General features: G+C 41.7%; 2 protein-coding genes across 2 annotated transcripts in view; one reads left to right on the top strand and one right to left on the bottom strand.

Moving 5' to 3' along the window:
- Window positions 1-874: 874 nt before the first annotated feature.
- Window positions 875-24,592, bottom strand: ECHDC2 (enoyl-CoA hydratase domain containing 2). Its single transcript, XM_089666618.1, has 10 exons — window positions 24,406-24,592; window positions 21,211-21,278; window positions 18,674-18,761; window positions 13,575-13,661; window positions 9,916-10,008; window positions 8,615-8,671; window positions 8,342-8,529; window positions 5,509-5,559; window positions 2,498-2,545; window positions 875-1,334 (listed from the first exon to the last, which is right to left on the bottom strand). The coding sequence occupies exons 1-10, from the start codon at window positions 24,518-24,520 to the stop codon at window positions 1,257-1,259; spliced, it is 873 nt and encodes a 290-aa protein (XP_089522744.1). The 5' UTR covers window positions 24,521-24,592; the 3' UTR covers window positions 875-1,256.
- SCP2 (sterol carrier protein 2) overlaps window positions 24,543-27,285 on the top strand; it is a 68,156-nt gene continuing 65,413 nt past the window's right edge. Inside the window, exon 1 of the mRNA XM_089666617.1 lies at window positions 24,543-24,825. Coding sequence (XP_089522743.1) covers window positions 24,775-24,825 — 51 coding nt within the window. The 5' untranslated portion in view covers window positions 24,543-24,774. The remainder of the gene's footprint in view (window positions 24,826-27,285) is intronic.

Raw genomic sequence — 27,285 nt, 5'->3', positions numbered from 1 at the left:
GCTCAGATTTCAGTTGAGCCAGCTGGAATTGTAGAACATTTGAGCAGAGTATGGCCAGCTTTAATCTCCCCTGTGGAAAAACAGGCAATACAAATGGACAGGTTTTCCAACCCTTCCCTTCACCTTTCAAAAATGGGGAAAACATTAGCTTTAGATACACTTTAACGAACAAGCACAACATAGCAGTGTTATGGGCAACTACGTGATTTTTAGCAGCGGGTCAGTCTGACTAAAGGCAAAATCCAGGACAGATAACTTACATAAATGTAATTTTCAGTTCTGACTGCATTTTACCATTTCATACAGGCCAGAGGAAGCATGACAGAAGTATCTTTGTGAATGGCCACATATTTACATTGGAGTCTGGAAAATATTAGAAGAGATCACAAAAACTGAGTTAAAGGACAGAAACGTAAATTACAAACTACTCATTTTTGTCCTTTTTGTTCTGTTAAATATATGCCATTAAAAGTGTTTGGTTTGGTCCATTCAAAAAGTGACAAAAAAAAAAAGTAATGATCCTGAGGAAAAAAAAACAGCGCTCACAACTTCCTGCGCTCTCAACTGCATTCTTTTCCATTACCGTATATTGTTCCCAGCTTTTACTGTGGACTACAAAAGCTGAGGTGTTCTGGAGTCCTGTCCTAGGGTGACAATGCTGTTCCTCCATACATAAAATGTGGTGCATAAGCATTGTCACCCTAGGACAGGAAATCTGTTACTGGCAGAATCACTGGGTGAAAATAAAGGACGAAAACCCTGAAAAAAAGAAAACTCATGCAGACACCGCCACCAACTATGGACTGGTAAGCTGTAATAGATTACATTTTTGTTCTTGGGTTTAGATTAACTTTAAAAATCCTCACAAAAAAGCAACTTTTTCAATAGATTTTAATGCATGTGTAGTCTGAGATTTTAACACAAGTTCAGAAAGGAGGCAATGGTTTCTTGTTTATCCCACGTCAAATTTTAGGCTCTGATAATAGCTTTCTCATTGTACTAACTAGATAAAAGAAAGTCCTAGGATAGAGTGGCATAGGTCCAGCATGGCCCCTGAACTGGATGGTTGAGGCTGGTTTTGCTGGGTGATCATCCGCTCCTGCTGTGGTAGTCAATCAGTCATATGGTTACTCCAACCACTAGTGATCATTTTTATAAAAATAAATGCCCTGAACAAAAGTATATCGGCTATATAAGGAATAAATGACATTACATAAACTTATAAAAAGAGGCTTGTTGATAGTAGTAGTTGTTGATTACTCCCCTTTATAGTGAGCTGGACGCTTCTCCTGAAAGGCTGCCATGCCTTCTATACGATCCTTGGTGGGAATAACCTAAGAGACATGACATTGTTATGGTAAATGAAACTTAGGCTGGCCATACATTCTACAATTCTCTTGTACAATTTTCCTTTAGATTTACCAAAACCACATAATATGGGGTCAAACCGAAACATTTTCAATTTGTATGTAATCAGACAGGCTCCACATAGTTGAAAGTAAATCTAAAGGAAATTGAACAAGAAATTTGTATAATGTATGGCCAGCTTAAAATGATTCTAAAGACTTAAATTGTTTTAATATAATTTAACAAACATGTCTATACTTACCTGCTGTGTGCAGTGGTTTTGCACAGAGCTGTCGGGTCCCCGCCAGCACTCCTAGCCCCTCCCTCCTGTTGGGTACCCTTACAGCAAGCAGAATACTATAGGGCAGTGGTTCTCAACCTTCCTAATGCAGTGACCCTTTAATACAGTTCCTCATGTTGTGGTGACCCCCAACCATAAAATTATACCCAGTAATTATAATTCATGAGTGTCATTTTACCTCCAATACTGCTGCTTTCAACACAGTAGCTGCTTTTAACAGAGTAGCTGCTTTCAACACAGCAGCTGCTTTCTACACAGTAGCTGCTCTGTACACATCAGAAATATGTGTTTTCTGATGGTCTTAGTGGACCCCTGTGAAAGGGTCGTTCGACCCCCAAAGGGGTCGCGACCCACAGGTTGAGAAGCACTGCTATAGGGGCACCTGAAAATGCGCACTCTCCAGCCGCTGCTTTCTTTGTCCATGTACACTTGGAGCTGTGGTTCGGCCCTGACCCTCTCTCTTCTCATTGGCTCACCGATTGTGATTGACAGCAGCAGGAGCCAATGGCAAGGGAGTTCTGGGATAGCCAAGACTCCAGTGCACATCACTGGATCGAGAGGGGGTCTAGGTGAGTATAAGGGATGCTGCACACAGAAGGTTTTCACCTTCATGCATAGAATGAATGAAGGTAAAAAAATATTGAGCCTTTCTAACCACTTTAACTTCACAGATTCCAATTCAATCACATAACTATCAAATATTGAAATATTTTTATCTTTTTTTTTTTTTTTTTTTGTCATATAATTCTGGCCTGCTCTCGTGCCTTCTTGCCCTTTTCTTGGAATGTAAAGCGAGGAGGTAAATATCTGAAAGTGCATTGATCTTTTGTCCGTATTACTAACGCTTACCTGCCCATAGCACATTCCCTCAATGGCCATTCCAGATGCAATATCCACCTGGCAAAACATAAAACTCCATCAAGCCCACCAGTAGTCATCACAGACCTCTCTCGCTACTACAGAATATAGTACATGCATATGACTTTTTATATAGGTAATTTCAAGGAAATTTGGGAAACCACCAATTTTCCTCATTGCACGATTCCTTCCTTCCACAGGATCCTAACTAAAATTAAATACAATATTTTACATGCTTGCTTAAAACAGACCTATGATTACTACACCTTTTAACATATTTTGGGGGAGATTTACTAAAACTGGAGAGTGCAAAATCTTTTGTAGCTCTGCACAGAAATCAATCAGCTTCCAGGTTTTATTGTCAAAGATTACAGTATATGTAAACCTTCACCTTGTAAAACAACCCATACAGTTTGCTATTATTTTGAACACAACTGTATTTTAGTGTGTTGAAAAAAGTGAATAAAGCTCAAAATCCTTCTAATAGCTTTTATTTCCATACACACAAATGCATTGGGAACACTACACATTCTATTCCAAATCAAAACATGAAGAAATATATATCAAATTTGTGTTGTTCCTCTAAAAAAATGTAAGAAAAGTGAATGTTAGACTGTTCAAAAAAAATAGCAGTGTTTGTATTCTTCTTTACAAACTCAAACATTCACTATATAAACTGAAAAATGTTTGAAGATTTTGCTTTCCTTTGAATCACTTAATGAATATTTAGTTGTATAATCACTGTTTCTGAGAACTGCTGTACATCTGTGTTGCATGGAGTCACCCAACTTCTGGCACCTGTGATCAGGTATTCCAGCCCAGGATGATTGGACTACATTCCACAGTTCTTCTTCTCTATTTCTTGGTTTTGCCTCAGAAACGGCATTTTTGATGTCACCCCACAGGTTTTCTATTGGATTAGGATCCGGGGATTGGGCTGGTCACTCCATAACGTCAATCTTGTTGGTCTGGAACCAAGATATTGCACGTTTACTGGTGTGTTTGGGGTCGTTGTCTTGTTGGAACACCCATTTCAAGGGTATTTCCTCTTCAGCATAAGGCAGCATGACCTCTTCAAGTATTCTGATGTATTCAAACTGATCCATGATCACTGGTATGCGATAAATAGGCCCAACACCGTAGTATGAGAAACATCCCCATATCATGATGCTTGCACCACCATGCTTCACTGTCTTCACAGTGTACTGTGGCTTGAATTCAGTGTTTGGGGGTCGTCTGACAAACTGTCTCCGGCCACTAGACCCAAAAAGAACAATCTTACTTTCATCAGTCCACAAAATGTTGCGCCATTTCTCTTTAGACCAGTCAATGTGCTCTTTGGCAAATTGTAACCTCTTCAGCACATGTCTTTTTTTCAACAGTGGGACTTTGCGGGGGCTTCTTGCAGATAGCTTGGCTTCACATAGGCGTCTTCTAATTGTAACAGTACTTACAGGGAACTTTACACCTTCTTTGATCTTCCTGGAGCTGATTGTTGGCTGAGTCCTTGCCATTTTGGTTATTCTTCTATCCATTCGAATGGTAATTTTTCGCTTTCTTGCACGTCTTTCAGGTTTTGGTTGCCATTTTAACGGATTTGCGATCATTTTAGCTGAGCAGCCGATCATTTTCTGCACTTCTTTATATGTTTTCCCCTCTCCAATCAACTTTTTAATCAAGGTACGCTGTTCTTCTGAACAATGTCTGGAACGACCCATTTTCCTCAGAATTTCAGAGAGAAATGCACTGTAACCAGCATGTACAACATTTGCTGCCTTCCTTCCTTAAATAAGGGCAATAATTGCCACCTGTTTTTCAAAGAATGAATGACCTCACTAATAGAACTCCACACTGCTATTATTTTGAACATGCCCCTTTCAATTAGTGATTCAGTGACACAGAATCAGCAGCATGCATGTCATGACTGTTGGGTCTGTTGGATTTCAATTACTCTACAACACCTGTTAGTAAATTATTTGCCATGTAGAAATATCATTTCTACCAAAAACAGTGATTGATCAGGTTAGTGATGTCTGACTGCTATTATTTTGAACACAACTGTAGAAATATAAGATAAAACATTGTGTATGGATATTAAAAAAAAAACAAAAAAACTGTAGAAATACTTTTTGATAAGTGATCGCATACCTTCTGCACTCAGCTGCAGAGAGGTGAGGGTGGAGAAACAGCAGCACACTGGTCTTCCCCCGCGAATGGCTGTGCAGATGGGGGGGGGGGGGGGCGGATAAGCGAGCGCCTGAACAATCTGATCGTTAGAGGAGAGCAGTTCTCAGCACAGCTAGTCAGAGAATGCTGTCATGATTTTGATAGGAAAGCAGAGGGACTGGGAGGAACACCCGTTACACTGTTACAAAGAGAACAAGATACCATTTCATTCAAGTACATGGTAAGGCAGGCAGGAAGTAGGAAATGTTGGGCTTGCATATTATTGAACAAGCTGAAGTTAGAAGCTGATTGGCTACCATGCACAGCTGTAGCAGATTCTGAGTGCTCCAGTTTTAGTAAATCTTCCCCAGAGTGTCTGACTCTTGGCTCTCGGGAGTCACCTGCAGGTTGATAGCTGCCTGACCTGCTAATCATTGTGCATTGTCAGCATTAGGCTAGTGACAGGCAGCAACTGTGAGACCTTGAGTGACTTCACACCCTTGCCTCCGAGTTAGTGTAAGGGGACACATACATTTTTCATAGGTAGGTCAGTACTGTTATAATTTTAAACTGAATAATAGGATTCCTGCATAAGGGGTTCTCTTTAATAGACTGTGTTAGCTGGTATGATAATTGTAAATTGTATTTTAGCAGATCTTAAAATAAAAAGTCTCATAATAAAAGGGAACAAAGTAGTCAGTTTTGTAAATTTGAAAAATAACTGTACTAACGGTGCAGGGTTTTAGCAAGCCCAAAAAATAAAATATTACAAACGAGGATAAAGCAGAAGAATACTGATGCAGTTATGAACATTGTTACTGTAGGTGTCGGTTTACCTCCACTCCTTTGTTCATTGCCAGCTTGGCCATTCTGACAGCAACTGGAGCCTGCAAGAGAGAAAAGGGGGGTAACAGATCTGTAATTATCAGGAATTCCCATAACCACTCCTGGTTCTATACCCCACACCTATGAAGGTTACAGGGTTTTCTTTTTTTCTATATATATATATACTTACCTTTCTCAGATGTCTTCTGGCTAATTATGTGATACACTGGGCCCTTTTCTTCCCCTGATCTCCAACATGAGTCCTTCAGTGATGCAGAACCTATCTCTGCACCAGTAGACTGTAAATCGAGGGTGGTGACCCTCCCTTAGAGGCCAAGACCATGATACCCTGCATGCACAGTACATTCTCAAGAGGGATGAATTTGACCCAAACCCAGAAGGCCGTTGTTAATGCCAGGCCGATCAGCTGGGGATAGTGGATTTCGTGCTTTGCAGCTGCATGTACACAAAATGCGTGGGATGCTTGTGACTTCACTAACCTACTATGGCCATGTGGCGAAATTAGGTCCATCCCCCGCCTGCAACTGATAGGCCTGGCATTGACAGCTGCCTTCTGGGTTTGAACAAACATGGGTTTGGGCCAAACTCAAGCTCATCCCTAGTTCTTAGTCTGGGCGAAGCTGGGCATAATTTGAACTCCAAAAACTGAATATAGAATGGCAGAAAAGAAGTACTGCAGGGGACAGCTCCAAGCTGAAGATGAGTGTTGCTGCCCGAGAGGTTTTTTGGTACTACTGGGGGGCATTTTTAAATAGCCCAGGGTTAGGCTTTAATCTTAATAGTATTTGAATGTCTGTTTTCATTTACCACCAATATGAACAACAGATTGTCAATATTTTTCATACTCCTTATTTTACAGCTGGTGTCTGAAAAGAAATACACTTGCTGTAGTTTTATTATTTTGTCCAGCAAGTGTATCTTTTATATGGATTATTTATACTTTAAATTGTATGAAAAAACACTCCATGACAACAAAAAAAAAACACAGAAGTAAATACCTTATTCTAAAGCAGCCATCATTGAATGGTGGACCACGGTCCAAACTCAGACTGAGTGATGCTCCTGTCTGGACCATCAGCGTGCAAGTCTAAAGTACAAGATCCCTGCTGCTCAGCAGTCATCAGTTGCTGGGACTGCAGGCGTCTCTGCGCACTGCTCCCTGAAGCTCACTATCTCTTCCGGTTCCTACTCCCTGCCTGCCCTTACGGTTCTCGGCACAGCTCCCACCCCCTGCAGCTTGCTACCTCTGCTGGCTCCCGCTCCCTGCCTGCCCTTAAGGTGTGTGTACGTACGTACGTACTTCAAAGAGATTTACAGGGGGCACGCTGATGGGCACAACATAAATTGTGCCCATCAACGTGCCCTTAATATAACATGTGCCCTTCAGTGTGCCCCTTAACATAAAATGTGCCCTTTAGAGTGCCTAAAATAAGAATCCTAAAATAAGGGGCATGATAATGGGCACATTTTATGTTACGGGGCACGCTGAAGGAGAAATTCACTCTGATGCGCCCACCTGATGTGATGGGGGCACTCTGATGGTGACACCATATGTAAGGGGTCACTGTGATGGGGTAACCTTATGTAATGCGGCACTCTGATGGTGACAACTGATGGAAGTAGGCACACTGATGGGAGACACCAGATGTAAGGGGGCTTTCTGCTGCATAAACCTGATGTTAGTGGGTGCTCTGATGGGGACACAATATTGTAAGGGGGCACTCTGACGGGAATACCTGATGTAAGGTGATGCTGTGATGAGGACACCTGATGTAAAGGGGCACTCTGATAGGGAGACCTGATGTGATGGGGACACCTGATGTAAGGGGGCACTCTGACGGGAATACCTGATGTAAGGTGGAATACCTGATGTAAGGTGGTACTGTGATGGAGACACCTGAGATGTAAGGGGGCACTCTGATGGTGACACCCTATGTAAGAGGACACTATGAAGAGGGGATTTTATATAATGGGCACTCTGATGGTGACACATTATGTAAGGGGGCACTCTGATGGTGACACATTATGTAAGGGGGCACTTTGGTGGGGGGACGCTATATAATGGGGAACTCTGATGGAGACAGCTGATGTAAGGGGACACACTGATGGGGGATACCAGATGTAAGGGGGCCTTCTGATGCAGAAACCTGATGTAAGTGGGCACTCTGATGGGGACCCCTGATATAAGGGGGTACTCTGATGGGGGCAAATGCTATGGAAATTATACATTTCTAATTTTTTGATAGACATACAGTGACTACAATCTTTCTGAATCATACCACAAACTTGAGATTTGGACCTTTTATACATGTGACTCTCAGTACAGGCATATGCTAATTAATCTTTCATCATATACTCCGTTTTAATTTTCTTGGGTTAGTAAAATCATTCCTTTAAATGCCCACTACCAGTCTCACATAGGGGTGTACGTATGGGAAAAAAATTGCATAGCTATTTGTCCAGTGAAACTGCTGCTACCTTTGTTCTGTGTGAAAGGGACAAGACTTGTTGTTCTTCTATTTCCGAAACAGGTTGCCTGTTAATCATTCATGAAAAATAGTAATTCAAGAATATACTGAATTATAACCACTAGATGGGACTAAGGGTCATACTTCTTCCTATGATCCTCAGCTCCATCCAGTGCCCACAATGTGGTATTTTTTCAATCCTCTCTATGAACAAATAACATTTGACCCATTGAAGAAATATAAAGAGAAGGCTTTTATTGCTGTCTTTGTCCCCACTGGAGAGATTTGCCCTCTCTGTCCTGGTGATCATTATTAGCAGGAAATAAAATAGGGGGAAGTCCAAAGTGCATTTTACCCGAGGCAGAATTTCCTGGGCCAGCTCCAAGGCTCTCTTATGTGCAGCATCCCCGGATTCATTTTGTGGAATGGCATCATTCACTAGTCCGATGTTATATGCCTTGGTCCCCTCAATCTGTCTCCCAGTGAAGATTAGTTCTTTGGCTAAACCGACTCCAATCAGGCGGGGAAGGCGTTGAGATCCTCCTGTCAATAATAGAATCTTCCGTGTTATGACACCACATTATACACTCTGTATTGACAGTACCACAGTGCTGATGTTTCTCCTTACCAGCTCCGGGAAGTAATCCTCTTGTAGTTTCAATCAGTCCCAGTTTAGCTGAAGATGCTACAATATATGAAGGTTGTTGCCATTAGGTCTATTCAATTTTAGCTAGTTTTCTAGGGCAGTCGTCTCCAAACTGTGGTCCAGGAGCTGGACGTGGCCCTTTGCTTGCCTTTATATGGCCCTTGGGGGCACTATTCCCCCTTACCAATACAAGGTACTATTCCACCTACTGACACCAACAATGGGGCATAATTCCTATCACTGGTACCAACAATAGGGTACTATTCCTCCCACTGACACCAACGATAGGGCACTATTCTTCCCACTAACACCAATGATGGGGCACTGTTCCTTCCCCTTTCATCAACAATAGGGCAATAAGCCTCCCACTGACACCAATGTTGTTTCACCCCAGTGCAGCCAGGGCATTTTCTACTCTTGATGGCCACAGGGCAGCCCCCTCAAAGTCTGAAGGACAGTAAACTGGCCCTTTGTTTAGAAAGTTTGGAGACCCCTGTTCTAGGCTGAAGAATATCAGGAGAGGGCCAGTCTCTACTGGTCCCAGGGCAAGCAAGAGTTGAGACTCCGAGGCCAGGGCTACACCAACTTGACTCGGATGGTCATGGTTGTGGCCACTTTCTCTTCTACTTTCTATGAAAGGCCATATATCAGTATGTCAATGCAATGTTGACTACTTAAAGTTGAACTCCAGGCAAGCAGCTAAGTACACAGATAAAATACATAAAAATAGTGGTGTTATCTGCAAAGAATTTGTATTTCTGTCTATCCAATTCTGAGATTTAAACAGCTCCACCACACAGCACAACACGGCACCTGACACCACTTTCTCTGATAGAGTTGTAGAATGTAGAAGAAATACAGTGGTGTCCTCTCTCCATCTCCAGCCTGAGGATTAGACAGTAAGGGAGAGCAGCTGAAGATTGTTAGGACAATCTTTCTGCTGACTATGCTCTCTTCTCCTATCAGCATGCCAGCACATTTGTGTGCAGCACACCTGATTGGCTTCCGGTCCTTTGCCACCCTCTTCCAGTCTGAGTGCTGCTGTATGGGGGTATTGCAAGAGACTGATACCAACTCAAATTCAGATACTTACACAAATTGCATTACAAAAAAACATTTAATGACTGATTCATAGATACACAGCTGCATTTATTTGTATATTTTATAGCTGCTTGGAGTTTGGCTCTAAGTGCAGCAATGAACAAAGTGCCCTTACCCCCTTTTCAAGGACAGTTCATTTGCCTCCTTGTCTATTTTTCATTTATCCTTTGATAAACACATACCAGCAACGCGGAGATCACAAGCCAACGCCAGTTCTAGACCACCACCCAGGGCGTAGCCATCCACAGCTGCAATTGTAGGCATTGGGAGGGCAGCTGAATAGAAAGAAAATATAAACTGAATACATTTATATAAAAAAGGGTGACAAGTAAAATCAATCATTGAACTGCTAATGCAAGAAACATGGCAGCTGTCCTTAATAGTTTTAAAATTCCTTCAGAGGCAGCATTGTTGGACCACTGAACTGAATTTGGTGGAGTATATCCAAGAACTCGGGAAAGTCTGACCCCATTAAAATCAGAAAATGGAACAGATGAGGCTTTTCTGGCTAATGTACTTTTTTTCCAATGCCAAATTCAAAAGTTTCTTCTGCTTGGACCCTCACCACATGCCAAATCCAAATGACCAGCAAACAAAATGACATCAGTCAGGTATATATTTGTCTTCAGTTGTCAGTGGAATCGTATGCTCCTCAGCGGTAACTGTTAAAGTGGCTGTAAACCTCAGCCATGAATATGAACAAAGCATATCCTTCTATAGTGTGTACTTGACTAAAGAGCACTAAGCCCTGGTTCACACTGGATGTGACTTGGCATGCGATTTGCATGCCCTGCGACTTGCAAATTGCATGCCAAGTCGCACCCTATTGTCTGCAAATTGGAGTGGTCATATCAGTGCGGTTCTGACTTGGTTGGAGCTGCACCGGTTTCAAAAGTAGTACATGCACTACTTTTGGTGCAATTTGCATAGACATCTGTATCAGATGTCTTGCAAATCGCACCTCAAATGGGAGGGTCCCCCAACTTTGAAATCGTGCGACTTCACTATAAGTCGGGCTTGATGTGAATGGAGCATAAGTGTCATTTCTGTCAGTTGCTCCATTCCTCTGCTATCAGCATGAATCACTTCTGACAAGTTTTCCTGACGCCACGGGAAAAATGGTGACAGGGGAGGGATCTCCAGCAAACTGACAGCCTCAGCTCTGTTCCTTTGAGCTGTGTGCAGGTGGGTTTGCCTATTCCCTCCAATCAGATCTCAGAGCTCTCCTCACTGAGCTCTGCAGTGTGTAATTTTAACTATTCGCCCCCTTTTTTCTGAACTCTCAAACAAGCTTTTATAAATCCATTACTATGAACAGATGTAGAGAGGAAATATTGCAGATAAACAGGTGCAACTTATGTAGGAGGATTTGTCGTATCACCTGAAGCCACTCACTTCACTTTGTATATGTAAGGGTTTACAACCACTTTAAATTCTCAGGCAAATAGCCAACTATACAGCTAAACTAAGTAGCAATCTTACCTGAAAAATAATTGGTAGCTTTGTTCACAGTCTTATGGCCACACACCTCTACCACACTACACAGACAGACAGTAGGGTTGCATCCTCATCCCTTTAAAACTGAAAACATGTTAACCGCTTAAGGACCGCCCTATAGCAGATATACTGCTACAGGGCGGCACCTGTGCACAAAATCACATATATATACGTGATTTTGCATTTCCTGGTAGGGGGCGCGCGCCCTACCCGCACCGTCATTCACGGCCGCGGATGTCAATCACCAGGTCCCGCCCGGTAATTACCCGCCAGCGCCCAGTGATTACCTAGCATCTCCGACAGGGAGGAAGATTGTTTTGTTTACAAACAATCTTCCTCCCTGTCAGCTCGAGCACACTGCACAGGATGGCTGTGCACAGTACAGCCATCCCAATCAGTGTGCTTACAGTGAAGAACACACCCCCTGCCCTCTAGTAACACACTCCCAGCACACAGTTAACCCTTTGATCGCCCCTCACATTAACACCTTCCTGCCCAGTGCCATTAGTTTCAGTGACAGTGTTTTTTGTTTTTTTTTGTTAGCACTGATCACTGTATTGGTGTCACTGGTGACACCAAGTTAGTTCCCCCCAGTGTCAGAATGTCCACCGCAGTCCCACTAAAAGTCGCTGATCACTGACATTACTAGTAGAAAAAAAAAATCCCATTATCTATACCGCCATTTGTAAACGCTATAACTTTCACATAACCCAATTAATTTACATGTATTGGGATTTTTTTTTTTTTAGCAAAGACATGTCGCAAAATACATTTTGGCCTACATTTCTGACGAAATTTGTTTTTTTTTTTGTTTTTTTTTTTTGTTTTGTTTTTTACTGGACATGTTTAATAGCAAAAAGTCCAAAATATTGTTTTTTTTCTCAAAATTGTCGGTCTTTTTTTGCTTATAAAATAAAACCCGCACAGGTGATCAAATACCACCGAAAGAAAGCTCAGTTCGTGGGAAAAAAGGAAAGTAAATTTCATTTGAGTGTGGTGTTGCATGACCGTGCAATTGTCAGTTAAAGTAACGCAGCGCCGTAATGCAAAATATGGCCTGGTCAGGAAGGGGGGGAAATCCTCTGGAGGGCAAGTGGTTAATTACACAAGTTCTGGGGCTGATTAAGGTGGTAATAAAACTCACTTAGTGCCTTATCTGCATTAACTTAGCCTCAGAACCTGTGTAATTATTATGTGTTCAGTTTTAAACGGATGAGGTAGCAACCCTACGCCAAAACGTTGCTGTAGTGTGCACCTGCAATGCTATTGTGGTAAATAGGACTGTATTGAAAAGTAATTTGTGACATTTCAATAAAGTTTTGTGGAAAAAAAAAGTAAACAGTGTAATGTGTCGGGATTGGCACTGTTGTCTTATACACCAGTATACACCAGTGGCCAGGTGATCAGTGTGAACAATTCCTCAAAGCTGTACCATGAAATAGTGGAGTCATCTTCTGTCAGTGTGGCAAAGTTGAGTGAATCACAAGACTGGCTGAACAGAAATACAAATCCCTCGCAAAGTTAAATAGCTCACGTTTATGAAATGTAGCTATTTGGCTGTGTCAGATGTTATGTGTAACATACCTAATACATTAAAGTGTTCCTAAACCCAGGACTCTGCATTCACTATATCTGGTCTCCCACAGTACACAGAACATGGAAATGCAATTATTTTAGTAAATATAAACTGCTAAATACCTTTTCTCATCAGCAGTTAGAGCAGTCTTCTGGTTTCAGCTGAACGCTAGTTAAAGCTTGTAGGAGGAGATCTGCTCTAGGAGGATGCAGAACCCCTGACCTCTCTCTGGACAGTGCTGATTGGCCCTGTGCTGATCACACGCATTCTCCCAAGAAAAAAAAAACCCCTCTAGAAATACACACTAAACTGAACATGTGCAGAAGGGCTACGGATTCAGTCTGTCTTATCAGCATGGACATTTGAACAAGAGGAAGGGCAGAGAAGACAGGATCAAACAGCTTTTGTTTTTTTACACAATGCAGAGGATTAACCCCTTACATTCCTGATTGGACCTATGCTGATCACATGCACCTTCCCAAAGAAAAAAAAACCCTCCAGGAATACACAATAAACTGAGCATGTGTAGAGTGACTTCTAGAGCTCTGTACTATCAGCACATGGAATGTGGTCAGTAGAAGAAGTGGTGGATCAGAGAAGACAGGATCAAATAGCAGTTTTACACAATCCAGAGGATTAACCCCTTAGGTTCCACAGTGAGTATACCAAGCATGCTTTACTGCATATACAGACTGATCTTACTGTGGTGGGGTTAGTAACACTTGAATTATGGAGTCCCTCATACCCAGGCCTGCCTGATACACTCACCAATTTCATTCATTAACCTTCGAAGGTCTTGGACAAACAGGGACACTTCTGCATTGGTCATTTTGGCTCTCTCCTTGAGATCTGCGCCTAAGTAAAAGAAAAAAGGTGTAGTATAGGGCTACATTTCAAATGTTTTTGAAGTATAATAATGGATTAAATCAAACTCTTACCTCCTCAATAGTCAATGCATGACATGTGCCTAGCCTAGTCTATCATGAAGGTCTTAGCCAGACAAGGACTACAACTCCCAGCTAAGAATATAATGTCATCAATATTTATGCAAGCTGTAGCATGCATAGGTCTTCACATGTCCCAACTATCCTCTGACATCTCATGGGGATTATTTGGTAAAAACAGAAAATAAAATAGATATAAATAAAAAATGGGGAATAAAAATACCATTGGGGGGGGCACATTACTGTTAACGCCCCTAGGGTGAGGTCCCATCTTTCAGAATTGGAAGTGTGACATATTGGCCCTAACTGAGGAAGACCAGGATGAATATTTGCAATAATATCTCCCATGTAGGATCTCAGCCAGGGATAGATTCCTACAATTAAAATTTCTTCACCAAGCATACTACACCCCACATAAACTTTGCACCCACAAAATCTTTCCACCGTCTACCCAATGATTGGGGTGACGTGTCATATGTGTGGTGTTTTTACCCTGAAGAAGTCACGTATCTAGCGTGACGCAACGCGTCAGTACGCGAGGAGGCATTTCCAGGTGCGCGGTGACGTCACTTCTGGCGTGAGGGCCATATTGGAACACCTGTTTGTGATACCCATGCAGTACACCTCTAGCATGAGGTGATATAGTATTGTTCAGAGGAGAAGTAGCATGTGAGTGGGCATTTTATGTTACTGTATATACATTATTAAAACCAATTACACTATGGAGGATTTTCTTGTTTATTTATGATCCGGAGAGAGTTTTTGCTGTGCACTATATGGAAGGATTGGAACGCTTATTACCTTGAGGGGAGCCTATGAGGAATCTTACCACAACTCAGATCGGTGTATTACTCAGAGCGAGCTGCTCCTGTAGGGTCGATGCAAGGAGGTGAGGGGGCATTTGGCCACTAAGGATTATCACGATTGAACCCTGAGGAAGTCACGTGTCTATCGTGACGCAACGCGTTGGTATGCGAGGAGGATTCTGGGAGCGCGGTGATGTCATTTCCGGCGTGGTGGCCATATTTGAAATCCCTATATCAAATACCCATGCAAGGCATTCAGAGCATGAGGTATAGGAGCCTGATGTTGAAGATTTAAAATGTGAGTGGGCATTTTTATTATAAATAGATTGAATAAATACAGTTTTACACTATGAAAGCTTTCTGTTTATATATGAACCGGGGAGGAAGCTGCTGACAGAGTATATGACTCTGGGGAGGATCCGGAGATACATCAGAGTGGTGTTTTATCCTAAGGCGAGCTGACCCTGTGGGGTCAATGTAAGAAGGTGAGGGGCCACTGTAGCCATTGTTTGGATTCACACAGTGTGGACACTTGTTATCACATGCATGAAGATTGCGGTTTTTTTGGACACTATTTACATATGGACTTATTTTGAGTGGTTTATATTTTGCACATTTGCACAGACGTTTAGAGCACGTATTTACATATTTATTACCTTTTTATATGTTATTTAAGGTTTAGCGCTGCACTTTGTATTATTTATTGTTAATTCACTCACTTTGGTAGGAGGTTAAGTGTCAGCAGCTATTGAGATAGGGCCTCATTTCTAGTGCAGGAGGTCCGTTCCTTACTATATGGAAGGATTGGAATGCTTATTACCTTGAGGGGAGCCTGTGAGGAATCTTACCACAACTCAGATTGGTGTATTACTCAGAGCGAGCTGATCCTGTAGGGTCGATGTAAGGAGGTGAGGGGGAATTTGGCCACTAAGGATTATCACGGATTGATCACATACAGTCACTTGCATGAGAATTGTTTTGGAGCACTATTATTAGATATATATATTTTATATATGCATCTTTTGTGGTCTTATATTTGATTATGTATGTTCATCCCTTTATTTGATTTATATTGGCGTGTTTTTTGTGTGTCATTCACTATTGCATTATATGACACTGTTCACATTTGGACTTGATTTATTCCCATAGGGAATTCATGTGTTGCACTTTATTTATTCTGTATACCGTATATTTTTTCTTTTGTACCCCCCTTTGTGCATTGAGGGGTTTCGGATTTATGCATTTATGGTTAGTATTTATTTAGCGCTACACTGTTTGTATATATTATGCATGACAAGTATGTCGTCACGTTTTTGGGGTTGTATTCGATATGTGCAAAGAGAGATCACACAAATACTTATACAGGTAACATTTAATTAAGGATTGACAGATACAGATAACAATAATAATTTTAGAAAATATAACAATACTTAACTAAAGATGCTGTTTCCGCCACAGAGTCCCATGTGCGTGCGCAGCGTGGCACAGGTAATCACAGACGCATACATGGCTGCAAGCTCTGGGTCAAGACTAAGACTTACAAGTTATGGCTGTGGTAATATAGGACTTGAATGTAAGGAAATGGTCAACTCCCCTTGCAAGCAATATGACCTTTTAGGGCACAGGTGTTAAACACAAGGCCCGTGGGCCGAGTCCAGCCATCCAGGCCATTTCATGTGGCCCTTGCACCTCCCCTGCAGGTACCCCCTTGTCTTCGCCCCCACATTGTCTCAGCAGTTGGCAGCAGAGAGAATAGAACTCCTCTGCCAAATCCTGCACAGTGCAGCTGCAGCACCCCCTCATCTCTACCCCCTCCCCCCCCCCCCCCCCCGGTTTCAGCATTCAGCAGACTCTGCTAACTGCCACCAGTCCTCCTCCAGATCCTGCACTTTCTGCTTTCCAGCTCTGGGGAGCACAGTGATGTTAGGGAGGGTGTGGGATTCTTGATATCTGATGTAATGGGGGGGGGTGCTCTGGACATCTAGTCTTACAGATACAACCAGCCCTTTGAGGGCAACCATAATGCTGATACGGCCCGCGATGAAATGGAGTTTGACACCACTGTTTTAGGGACTTGGTCAGTTTGCAACCATACATTCCTGAAAGGAGGTTAGTGGGCTGGCTTGTCCAGTCAGCTTACAATGAAATTCCTATAGTCAGCTAAGGTAACCAGAATATCCAGGATATTAGAGGCTTCATTAGATATTTGTGAAGCCAGCATTAATAAGGAATATGAAATATGCAGTTTCCCTATCAACAAGTTGCAGCCAATTAATTTCAATGGCATTCGTTCCAATCTACAACCTAAAGTCGCAGTGACCTTTAAAAGGTTCCTGCACTACTCTGATGTGACTTGTCACTTGAGTGCCAGAGAGTGCAAAGTTGTATGAAAGTCGCATCAAAGTTGCACTGGAAATCGCATGACTTTGGAGTCGAACTAGTGTGAACCGAGCCTAACAGATAATATTGAGGCCAGTCACTGCCTAAAACTGTTAGTTTTCTACACTGCCTTCTATGCCAGACATGAAATCCTTCTAAAATGGAAATGATCTACCCTACCCACAATACCTATGTGGAGAACGGAGATCAACAGGTCCTACTTCTATATAAACTTACTTACAGCTGGAAATGTCCCCAAAAATGTGATGACATTTGGGCAGATTGGATTAAAACACAGGAATAAGCATCTAGCTTTGCACAGTTCTACTAGTCAGGCAGTACAGTGGCTAAATGGTTAACACTTCTCCCTGACAGTACTAGGGTCATTGGTTCGAATCCCAGCCACGTCACCACCTGCCTGGAGTTTGCATGTTCTCCCTGTGACTGCGTGAGTTTCCTCCAGGTACTCTAGTTTCCTCCCACACTTCAAAGACATGCTGGTAGGTGAATTGGCTGCTGTCTAAATTGGCCCTAGTATGTGTATGTATGAATGTAAGTTAGGGACCTTAGATTGTACACCCCTTGAAGGTTAGGGACTGATGTGAATGTACAATATATATGTAAAGCGCTGCATAAATTGATGGCTCTATAAAAGTACCTGTAATAAATAATAGTGGTCACTTGTGGCGGATGTTTCAGGGACATAGCCATTATTTAGGTACTCACTATACTGGGCCTTGGACTTCTAGGACTGTGTGGCTCCCATTCCATCGTCCTCCCTTTTTTCTTCCTTCTTTCCTTTTCCACACTACCCACAGGCCACTCATAGCCCATACAATGGATTTGATTTGTAATGCCCATTACAGACATCCTACATATGTCTTCTGTATTGGTTTTCTGTACTACCACCTGCTTAACAATCAATATATGATACTAATATAATATATATTCATTTATGGGGGAAGATATGGCAATAGAATACAACAAAAAGAAATAATAATAAAAAATAAAATATACAAATGAAACACAAATAAAAAGATGTTGAAAAGAAATAAAATAAATACGAATAAAACAAAAAATACAAATTAAATACAAACAAAAATGGAGAAGGTATGGCAATATAATAAAGAACAAGGAGAAAAACAAAAGAAAATTATTTTTGCCAATGGTGGGTCATTGAGAGCTACTGTGGCTGCAGTTACTGGCCATTTAAAGGTGGACCAGGTGTATGTCAGTCACTTAACAAATCCAAGTAAGACACCAAGACATATTTTGAGTAGCTGGGTTCCCTTATCTGTATTCTAAGCACATATGTTTCTAGTGCTGAGACCAGGGGCGGACTGACAACTCATGGGGCCCCCGGGCAATAGGGGATCATGGGGCCCGTGTCCTTGCCCAAACTCAAAAAAGCCTATGAAAAAGGTACCAGGGGCATCTCATGGGGCCCCCTACTGACCCTGGGCCCTCGGGCAGTGCCCGAATTCCTCAATGGTCAGTCCGCCCCTGGCTGAGACTGAGCAGGGTATAAATAAACTACAGTGTCCCAGACCTGAACATGTAATACTCACGGAATTAGCTCCACTGCAGCAAAACAAATAAGAATATAAACTGTCAATATCTTCACAAGAGCTGCACAAGAATTTCAAAAGACGAAGGACCAACGTGTACCCTACAGCTTGATGTGAGATGCTGCGTATTGTCTACATATAGTAAATATTGTTCCCAAACTGTCACTTACCAGCGCAGAACACCCCGGGGACTGCACTCCTCACCACAACCACACGGACACCGGTGTCATGTCGGAGACTGTCTACAGTATGGAAGAACTAGGACCAGATATATGGGAAACATTGGATGTCAGTGGCACATGATAAGAATAAAAAAAGATTTTATAAAAATGTTATATACAGTGGGGATCGAAAGTTTGGGCACCCCAGCCAAAAATTTGTATTAATGTGCATAAAGAAGCCAAGGAAAGATGGAAAAATCTCCAAAAGGCATCAAATTACAGATTAGACAATCTTATAATATGTCAACAAAAGTTAGATTTTATTTCCATCATTTACACTTTCAAAATAACAGAAAACAAAAAAATGGCGTCTGCATCTGTAATTTGATGCCTTTTGGAGATTTTTCCATCTTTCCTTGGCTTCTTTATGCACATTAATACAAATTTTTAGCTGGGGTGCCCAAACTTTCGATCCCCACTGTACCTGTAAAATCTTATTGAGAGAACAATGGATATTCATTCATGTATACCTGTCACAAATCTAAAGAGTGATGGCAGAAAAAAGAGCAAGTAGTCCATCATGTCTGCCACGCATTTTTTGTTTTATATACTTTTTTGTTTTTTGTTTTATTTCTGTTTGGTTTGATTTTTGTTTGTCTTGTGAGTGTAGATTTATGTTTGTCCCAAGCATGTCTGAATCCACATACTGCTGACCAACTCACTACCTTTGCTGGAAGTCTATTCCAAGCATCAACTACTCATTCGGAAAGATAATGCTTTCTATGATTAGTTCTGAACCTTCCTCCTCCTAGTCTGAAGTCATGTTCTTGATCTTGGTTCATGTTAAAAATACTGCCCCCCTTAACTTCATTCACCCCCTTGATGTATCTAAGGAGTTCAATCATGTCTCCCCTTTCCTTTCTTTCCCAAAGGAAAGAATTTAAATCCAGGCAATTTAAACTGAGCATATGACCTAACGTGGTCATCTTCAGCGAAAATCACATGTGAAAGGATCAGTACATACATACATAGGGAGATGAATTTATATGCCAATCTCAGCTTTTTCCATGAACTTGGAGCATGACTCCTAACCTCCCCACCACTAAGCCTCTACACCACACTATAGGTCAGTGAAATCCATAGGAGAGCTTGGAATGCAGAAGAGGTGGGGCCAAGTTTGACTTTACAGAAAAAGTCAAGATTTTAATATAACTTCTGATTATGTCTCTGGTTCTGCTGGTCATTTTAATGAGCTATTTACTGAATTCATCCTCGGCTTATGTATTTATCTTCATATCTTCAGTGTGAATTGCCCAACTTCAAGACAGGTTGGTGAAAAGACTAAAAAAAAATAAATCTGTATTCTGGTAACTCTGTGGCATTAATAACTGTAGTGATAGGATTTAGCAAACAAAATCCTTTTTTTTTTTTTTAATTTGGCAGCTATATATTTATATTTTTCAAAGCAGTCCAGTAAAAGTCACAGCTAAAGTGTATGTATGGACAAAATAAAACATACTCCTAGATTGTAAGCTTGAAAGAGCAGGGCCCTCGATCCCCTCATGTTTTGCATTGTATTGGTATTGTTCTGTCACATGTTCTGTCCCCCTCTGTAATGTACAGCGCTGAGCAAACTATCGGCGCTTTATAAATACTGTATAATAATAATAATATTCAATACATCTCTGCAATGCATACACATTTTGTTTTGTCACTGAAAAAAAAACATAACAAAATTAAAAATAAACCCTTTTTTTCTAACAGAAAAAAAACTGCTAATGCAGTTATATAAAGGGTGCTAGCCTTATGGCAGCCATAGACGGGTCGAAAATCGGCCGATTTTTCAGCCGACAAAAAAAATCAGCCGATTTTCACACTGTTAGTGGGTTAATCGGTCGGCCGTTTTTCAGGTTTTTTGCACATTTTTTTTATCAGGCATGTTGACGATCGGCCAATTTTCCCAGAAATGATGGGCAAATCGGCTGATTGTTTTACCGATAAAAAATCTGTGCATGAGCCGTGACCTGCAAGAAGAAGAATAGGAAGAAGAAGAAGAAGAAGAATTCCAATCCGCTATTATATTTTATATGAAAAAGTCTTGCGGTTGCAACAAATGTATCCATTTGTATCCAAATAAAAACATCTGTATCCAAATAATGTATTACAATGTTTTTATTTTGATACAAATGGATACATTTGTTGCAACCGCAAGACTTTTTCATATAAAATATAATAGCGGATTGGAATTCTTCTTCTTCTTATGTATTGCTGTCACATATGGTGTGCTCCCGTCTCTGCAAGGGATAGAAGTTCTGTGGTTAATGCCGGCCATAAGGCTGGTCATAGACGGGACGAAAATCAGCCGTTTTTTTACCGTTGGTGGTAACGTCGGCCGATTTTTTTTTTTTAGTTTTTTGTTTTTTTTTTTTAAATTGGCCGATTTTCGACCCGTCTATGGCCTGCATTAGGCTAGGAACACCTAGCAACCTCTGGAGGGACCCTAGGTTTCCAAGGATTCTTTAGTTCTGAAAAGGTCAGGAACATACCTCATTGACAAATAATCTTCCCAGGGAGTTCTTAGCACGAGGCCGGCACATAACAATCTCTGCAATGCCTGAAAGATATAAATTAGAGAATGATATCAATGAGAAGACCCCAATCATTCATTGAAAAGCCCATCTCTAAGGCAGCCAAAACATTAATCATTTTCTCCACTCAACTAGCAGGTTGAAAAAAAAATATCTGACTAGAAATGTGTGGTTCGTTTTGTTCCGATTCGAAATTCGGACAAAATTTTCAGTATTTGGAGTTTCGGATGTATCTGATTTTGTGAGCTACAATAGTAACGAATTTAACCGAATTGGAAAAAATGAACTTCAATTTCATCCGAAATAATGAATTATCCAAACTTAAATCGTATTCAAATTGAATTTGAAAAGAATTTGGAAACCAAATCATATTCAAAAACAAATTCGAAATGTACTTATTGCTGACTATTGCTGATTTCCTTCAAAGACGGTGCATTAGTGTTAATATAGCCATCTTCTGAAATTCAAATTTTGAAAAGAATAGAGTTGAATAAAACAGAATAGAAAATAAAAGAATAGAATAGAACAGAACAGAAAAGAATAGATTAAAAAAAAAAGAACAGAATAAAAAATAATACAATAGAATATAATGAATATAGGCATCTTCCAAAATTACAATTTTTAATAGAATAAAACAAAATATAGCTGTCTTTCAAAATTTGAATTTTGAAAAGAAGAGAATGGAAAAGAATAGTGTAAAACAAAATAGAATAGGTTAGAATAAAAATTAAAAAAAAGATTAGAATAAAATAGAACTAAAACTGCAGTTTTCTGAAATTCGAATTTCGAATAGAATAGAACCAGCTATTCTTCACCATGAATTTGGATTGGTTTGATATTTTTAATTCAAATTTGATTCAAACACTTCAAATCCACTGGAAAAATTTGATTCTGGTCAAAAACAAATAAAACATAAGGAAACTAAACAAATTTTGTCAAGTAGACAACAAAATGAAATTGGGAAAAATCTAAGAGGTTGGTTGTACAAAAGTCCATTGGTAGATCAACTTTTGTACAACCAGGATTCTCGTATATAGATCACAATTCAGCTGATCCTTGCTGAACCGGCCAAATTTTGATCCATGTATGACTGACTGACAATCCATAGACGGGAGATATCTGCCCATCAATCTGTCCGAATCTTTAGATGAATTGATCCCTGGCCTGAAAGGCAAGCGGGTGGTTATCACCGTTCTTGTATCTTCTTATTGCTCCGGACATATAGGGATGCATTTATTTTTAAAAAAATCTGCATACCTATTTATCCAGCAAAACTGCATGTACATTTGTTTTGTGCAAATAGGCAAAATCGAATGTTCTACTTTAATTTCCTCTACAGGTCAGATTTCTCATTAACCACTTCCAGTCCGGACACTTTTACCCCCTTCCTGTCCAGGCCAATTTTCAGCTTTCAGCGCTATCACACTTTGAATGACAATTGCACGATCATGCAACACTGTACCCATATTAATTTTTTAGCATTCTTTTGAGACAGATAAAGCTTTATTTTCATGGTATTTATTCACCACTGGGATTTTTATTCTTTTGCTATGTAAATTAAAAAGTCCAAAAATTTTGAAAAAAAGTGTTTTTTCTTATAAAATTTTGCACATAAATAATATTTCATCATAAATCTTGGCCAAAATTTATTCTGTTATATTTTTAGTAAAAAAAAATAACCCAAATTAGTTTATAACCAAAAATTATAATTTGTAAACATTTTTTTACATTATTTTTTATTTATTTTTTTTTGCATACTGTCACCCTAGCAGTACAGTGTCACCATGGTGACACTGTACTACTTGTGGGGGTGATGAAGAGTTTTTTTTATACACTGATTGCTTTTACACCCATAAAGGCTGTATAAGCAATCATTTCTCCTTCTCTCTGGCTGCATTTTTTGCAGCCATTGAGAAATACTGTGAGAGCTGTGATTGGTCACAGCTTGTCACATGGTATAAGGCTGTTGTGAATAGCCTTGTACTATGTGACCTCTGTGATCATTCGCAGATTTCACTAGTAATAAGCAATGATGTCAGAAAGTGCTTAATACTATTCATGTGATCACTGATTGGCCACCCGCCATCAATGCCCATCAGTGCAGCTTATCAGTGTCGCCTCATCAATTCCCATCAGTGCAGCATATCAGTGCCCATAAGTAACGCCTCATCAATGCCCATCAGTGCAGCTTATCAGTACTGCCTCATCAATGCTTATCAGTGTTGCCTCATCAATGCTTATCAGTGGTGCCTTATCAATGCCCATCGGTGCAGCTTATCAGTACTGCCTCATCGATGCCCATCAGTGCTGCCTCATCAATGCACATCAGTGCGGCTTATCAGTGCTGCCTCATCAATGCCCATCAGTGCAGCTTATCAGTGCTGCCTCATCTATGCCTATCAGTGTAGCCTCATCAATGCCCATTAGTGCAGCTTATCAGTGTTGTGGAACTACATTTCCCATGAGGCATTGCAACATTACAAAACTGACAGTTACAGCTATGACTTGCAGAGGCATGATGGGACTTGTAGTCCTGCAACAGCTGGAGAGCCGCAGGTTGCCAACCCTTAGTGTGTCTGCTTTCAGAAAATATCTCATGTATTGGGGGGTTATGTAATCTTCTGCCCTAGGATGTTTTTTTTTATTCGTGAGCAAAAAATGCAAATCCGGCTCTGGCAGCCAAAGGGTTTCAAACTGGTGGCCCTCCAGCTGTTGCCAAAGTCCCATGAGGCACTGCAAGACTGACAGTTCCAAGCATGACTCCTAAAGGCAGAGGCGTGATGGGACTTGTAGTTTCGCAACAGCTGGAGGGCCGCCAGTTTGACCCCCCCCCCCCCCTGGTAGAGTGACACACATTAGCCGTGCAGTAAGATGCAGCGATAGAGGACAGATCTGATGGGACCTCATTGCACACTCCGCCCACTGTGTCACCTGACCCGACCTGACACAAGGATGTGCAGGGGGAAGCTGCCACAGCCGGGCCTGCACACAACTGTCAATGACATCACACAGGGGGAGGGGCCTTGTACAATGAGCCGCCTGGTTGCAGGATCAGGGATGACGGCCGGGATCCTGTACTCATATCTCGTCACTGATTGGACACATCTGGAGACAGAACTTTCTGAACTCCCCGCCCACACAGGTCACACTCACCCGCCTCATGCCCCTCCAGGTGGGTGAGCTGCACCTCTCTGTGGCCGGCCGCTGAGCTCACCGCCCTCTGCACAACCCTCCGGGCCACAGCCAGTTGCCGTACCAACATCCCCATTGCTGAGAGCGCCACCTGTGGCCACAGACAGGAAGCCCAACCACGCAGGCGCCTCTGAACCTTGCGACTGACACGCCTCCGCCGCCTGATTGGTCTACGTCCTGACAGCAGATCCGCCCCCTTAAACCAGCCGGGTATTAGTTCCAGGCAGTCAGGAGTCGCGGAGATTATCGCCCCTTTAAGAGCCTTGGGAGAGCTCGGGTGTTCAGTGTCGCTGTGCTAGTCCGTGAGGTGCTCCGATCATCGCCGGGAAGATGGGCCCCGTCCGCAGGAAGGTGTATGTGGTGGGAGTCGGCATGACCAAGGTGTGTCCGGGGAGTTCTAGCATGGGATTGGGCGGTCAGTGCATGGGGGCGCTGGACCAAAATCTGGGTGTTGAGGGTGCAGGACGGTGTGAACTGCGATCACTCATCTCCGGGGGGGTTTGATTGTGAAATAAATCTTCATCACAGTACAGAGGTCAGGCTGGGGAAATCATATTCAGCACAACTTGTACAGGACGAATAAAATGGGGCAAAGAAATCACACAGAATATATATATAAATATACTATATAAATCAACCTACAAATGAAACAGTGCAGCACTAAAACAAGTGGATTACACGTGAAAACAGTCATTGAAGTAACTTTAAAGTCAACAATATAGTTTGTGAATACCACCAACCCCCCCCCCCCCCCCCCCTGTTGAGTTCAAACTGAAAAGAAAGTTCCCCTGGTGTCATTTGACAAAACGCGTTGGAAGGAGCCAGAAGCCGTGACGTCACCACGCATGCAGGCATACCTCCAAGGATTCTGGAATGTGTCGTTTTTACATGTTTTTTTCTAAAAGTGTTTTTAACCGATGTATGCCGGGTTTACACCATTGAAAGCGGGTTTTTTTGCCTTTTTTATGTACAATGCCCTGGCCTTGCTTGAGATGATGAGGAAAGTGTTCCTAAAAGTTACCAAGCTGTGTGGTGATTGGAGTCAATTCTGAGCTTCAGGATCCCCCCCCCCCCCCCAACAAAAAAAAATGAAGTCCGCAGCCACAAATCCTGTAGCTTCTGGCTTTTAACCCTTTTGCTGCCAGGTCCGTACACATTGGTGTATTTAGGTTTTGTGCTGCCCTGGGCAGCAAAAAAAAAAATAGGCCATCCCCCCACAGAGAGAGCCTGACATCAACCAACACCCCCCAAACAAGAAAGCCTTCCACCACCAGGGTCATACTTGGTGCTCCCTCCTCTCCCCTGCAGCAGCTGCTGGATGACACAGGGGAGCAGCTTTATGTGACCAGAGCGGGCTGAAAATAGGTAAGTATATATATCTTTATCACGCAGATTAGTCAGTGTAGGCGCAGACATACAAACAAAATCGTGTTTGGAATACCTGACTTTTCAGGTACATAGAGGCACTGTGAACAATGTCATTTTATTGTATAAAAGCATATAATGTTTATTAACATATCTAAAAAAGACCCAGTTAGGTCAACATAAAAACATAGGATTGTTCCAAAAATGTATAAAACATTCGCCCATGTGTGATATAGAGCAGGGATAGGCAACCTTGGAGAGGTGGAGATCTACCTGAACAACTTGAAGAAGTTCAAAGATCACTGGGTTAAGAAATTAACTAACAAGGCCTAACTACAGTATAATAAAACAAACATCACTGTAAAAAGATAAACTTGGCCCAACGTAAGAGGTAACTTCTGCAAGCAACTCATTCACTTTCATTCACAATATATATACAGTGGGGCAAAAAAGTATTTAGTCAGCCACCAATTGTGCAAGTTCTCCCACTTAAAAAGATGAGAGAGGCCTGTAATTGGCATCATAGGTAGACCTCAACTATGAGAGACAAAATGAGAAACAAAATCCAGACAATCACATTGGCTGATTTGGAAAGAATTTATTTGCAAATTATGGTGGAAAATAAGTATTTGGTCAATATCAAAAGTTCATCTCAATACTTTGTTATATATCCTTTGTTGGCAATGACAGAGGTCAAATGTTTCCTGTAAGTCTTCACAAGGTTGGCACACACTGTTGCTGGTATGTTGGCCCATTCCTCCATGCAGATCTCCTGTAGAGCAGTGATGTTTTGGGGCTGTCGCTGGGCAATACGGACTTTCAACTCCCTCCAAAGGTTTTCTATGGGGTTGAGATCTGGAGACTGGCAAGGCCACTCCAGGACCTTGAAATGCTTCTTACGAAGCCACTCCTTCGTTGCCCGGGCGGTATGTTTGGGATCATTGTCAGGTTGGAAGACCCAGCCACGTTTCATCTTCAATGCCCTTGCTGATGGAAGGAGGTTTGCACTCAAAATCTCACAATACATGGCCCCATTCATTCTGTCCTGTACATGGATCAGTCGTCCTGGTCCCTTTGCGGAGAAACAGCCCCAAAGCATGATGTTGCCACCCCCATGCTTCACAGTAGGTATGGTGTTCTTTGGATGCAACTCAGCATTCTCTCTCCTCCAAACACGATGAGTTGTGTTTCTACCAAACAGTTCTATTTTGGTTTCATCTGACCAGATGACATTCTCCCAATCCTCTTCTGGATCATCCAAATGCTCTCTAGCAAACTTCAGACGGGCCCGGACATGTACTGGCTTAAGCAGGGGGACATGTCTGGCACTGCAGGATCTGAGTCCCTGGCAGTGTAGTGTGTTACTGATGGTAGCCTTTGTTACGTTGGTCCCAGCTCTCTGCAGGTCATTCACTAGGTCCCCCCGTGTGGTCCTGGAATATTTGCTCACCGTTCTTGTGATCATTTTGACCCCAC

The sequence above is a fragment of the Staurois parvus genome, unplaced genomic scaffold (assembly GCF_062004578.1).
Source record: "Staurois parvus isolate SC_StPar_1 unplaced genomic scaffold, SC_StPar_1.0 ptg002753l, whole genome shotgun sequence".
Lineage (NCBI taxonomy): Eukaryota > Metazoa > Chordata > Amphibia > Anura > Ranidae > Staurois > Staurois parvus.
Note: the sequence above shows the minus strand (reverse complement) of the source record. Positions and strands in the feature narration are given on the sequence as shown.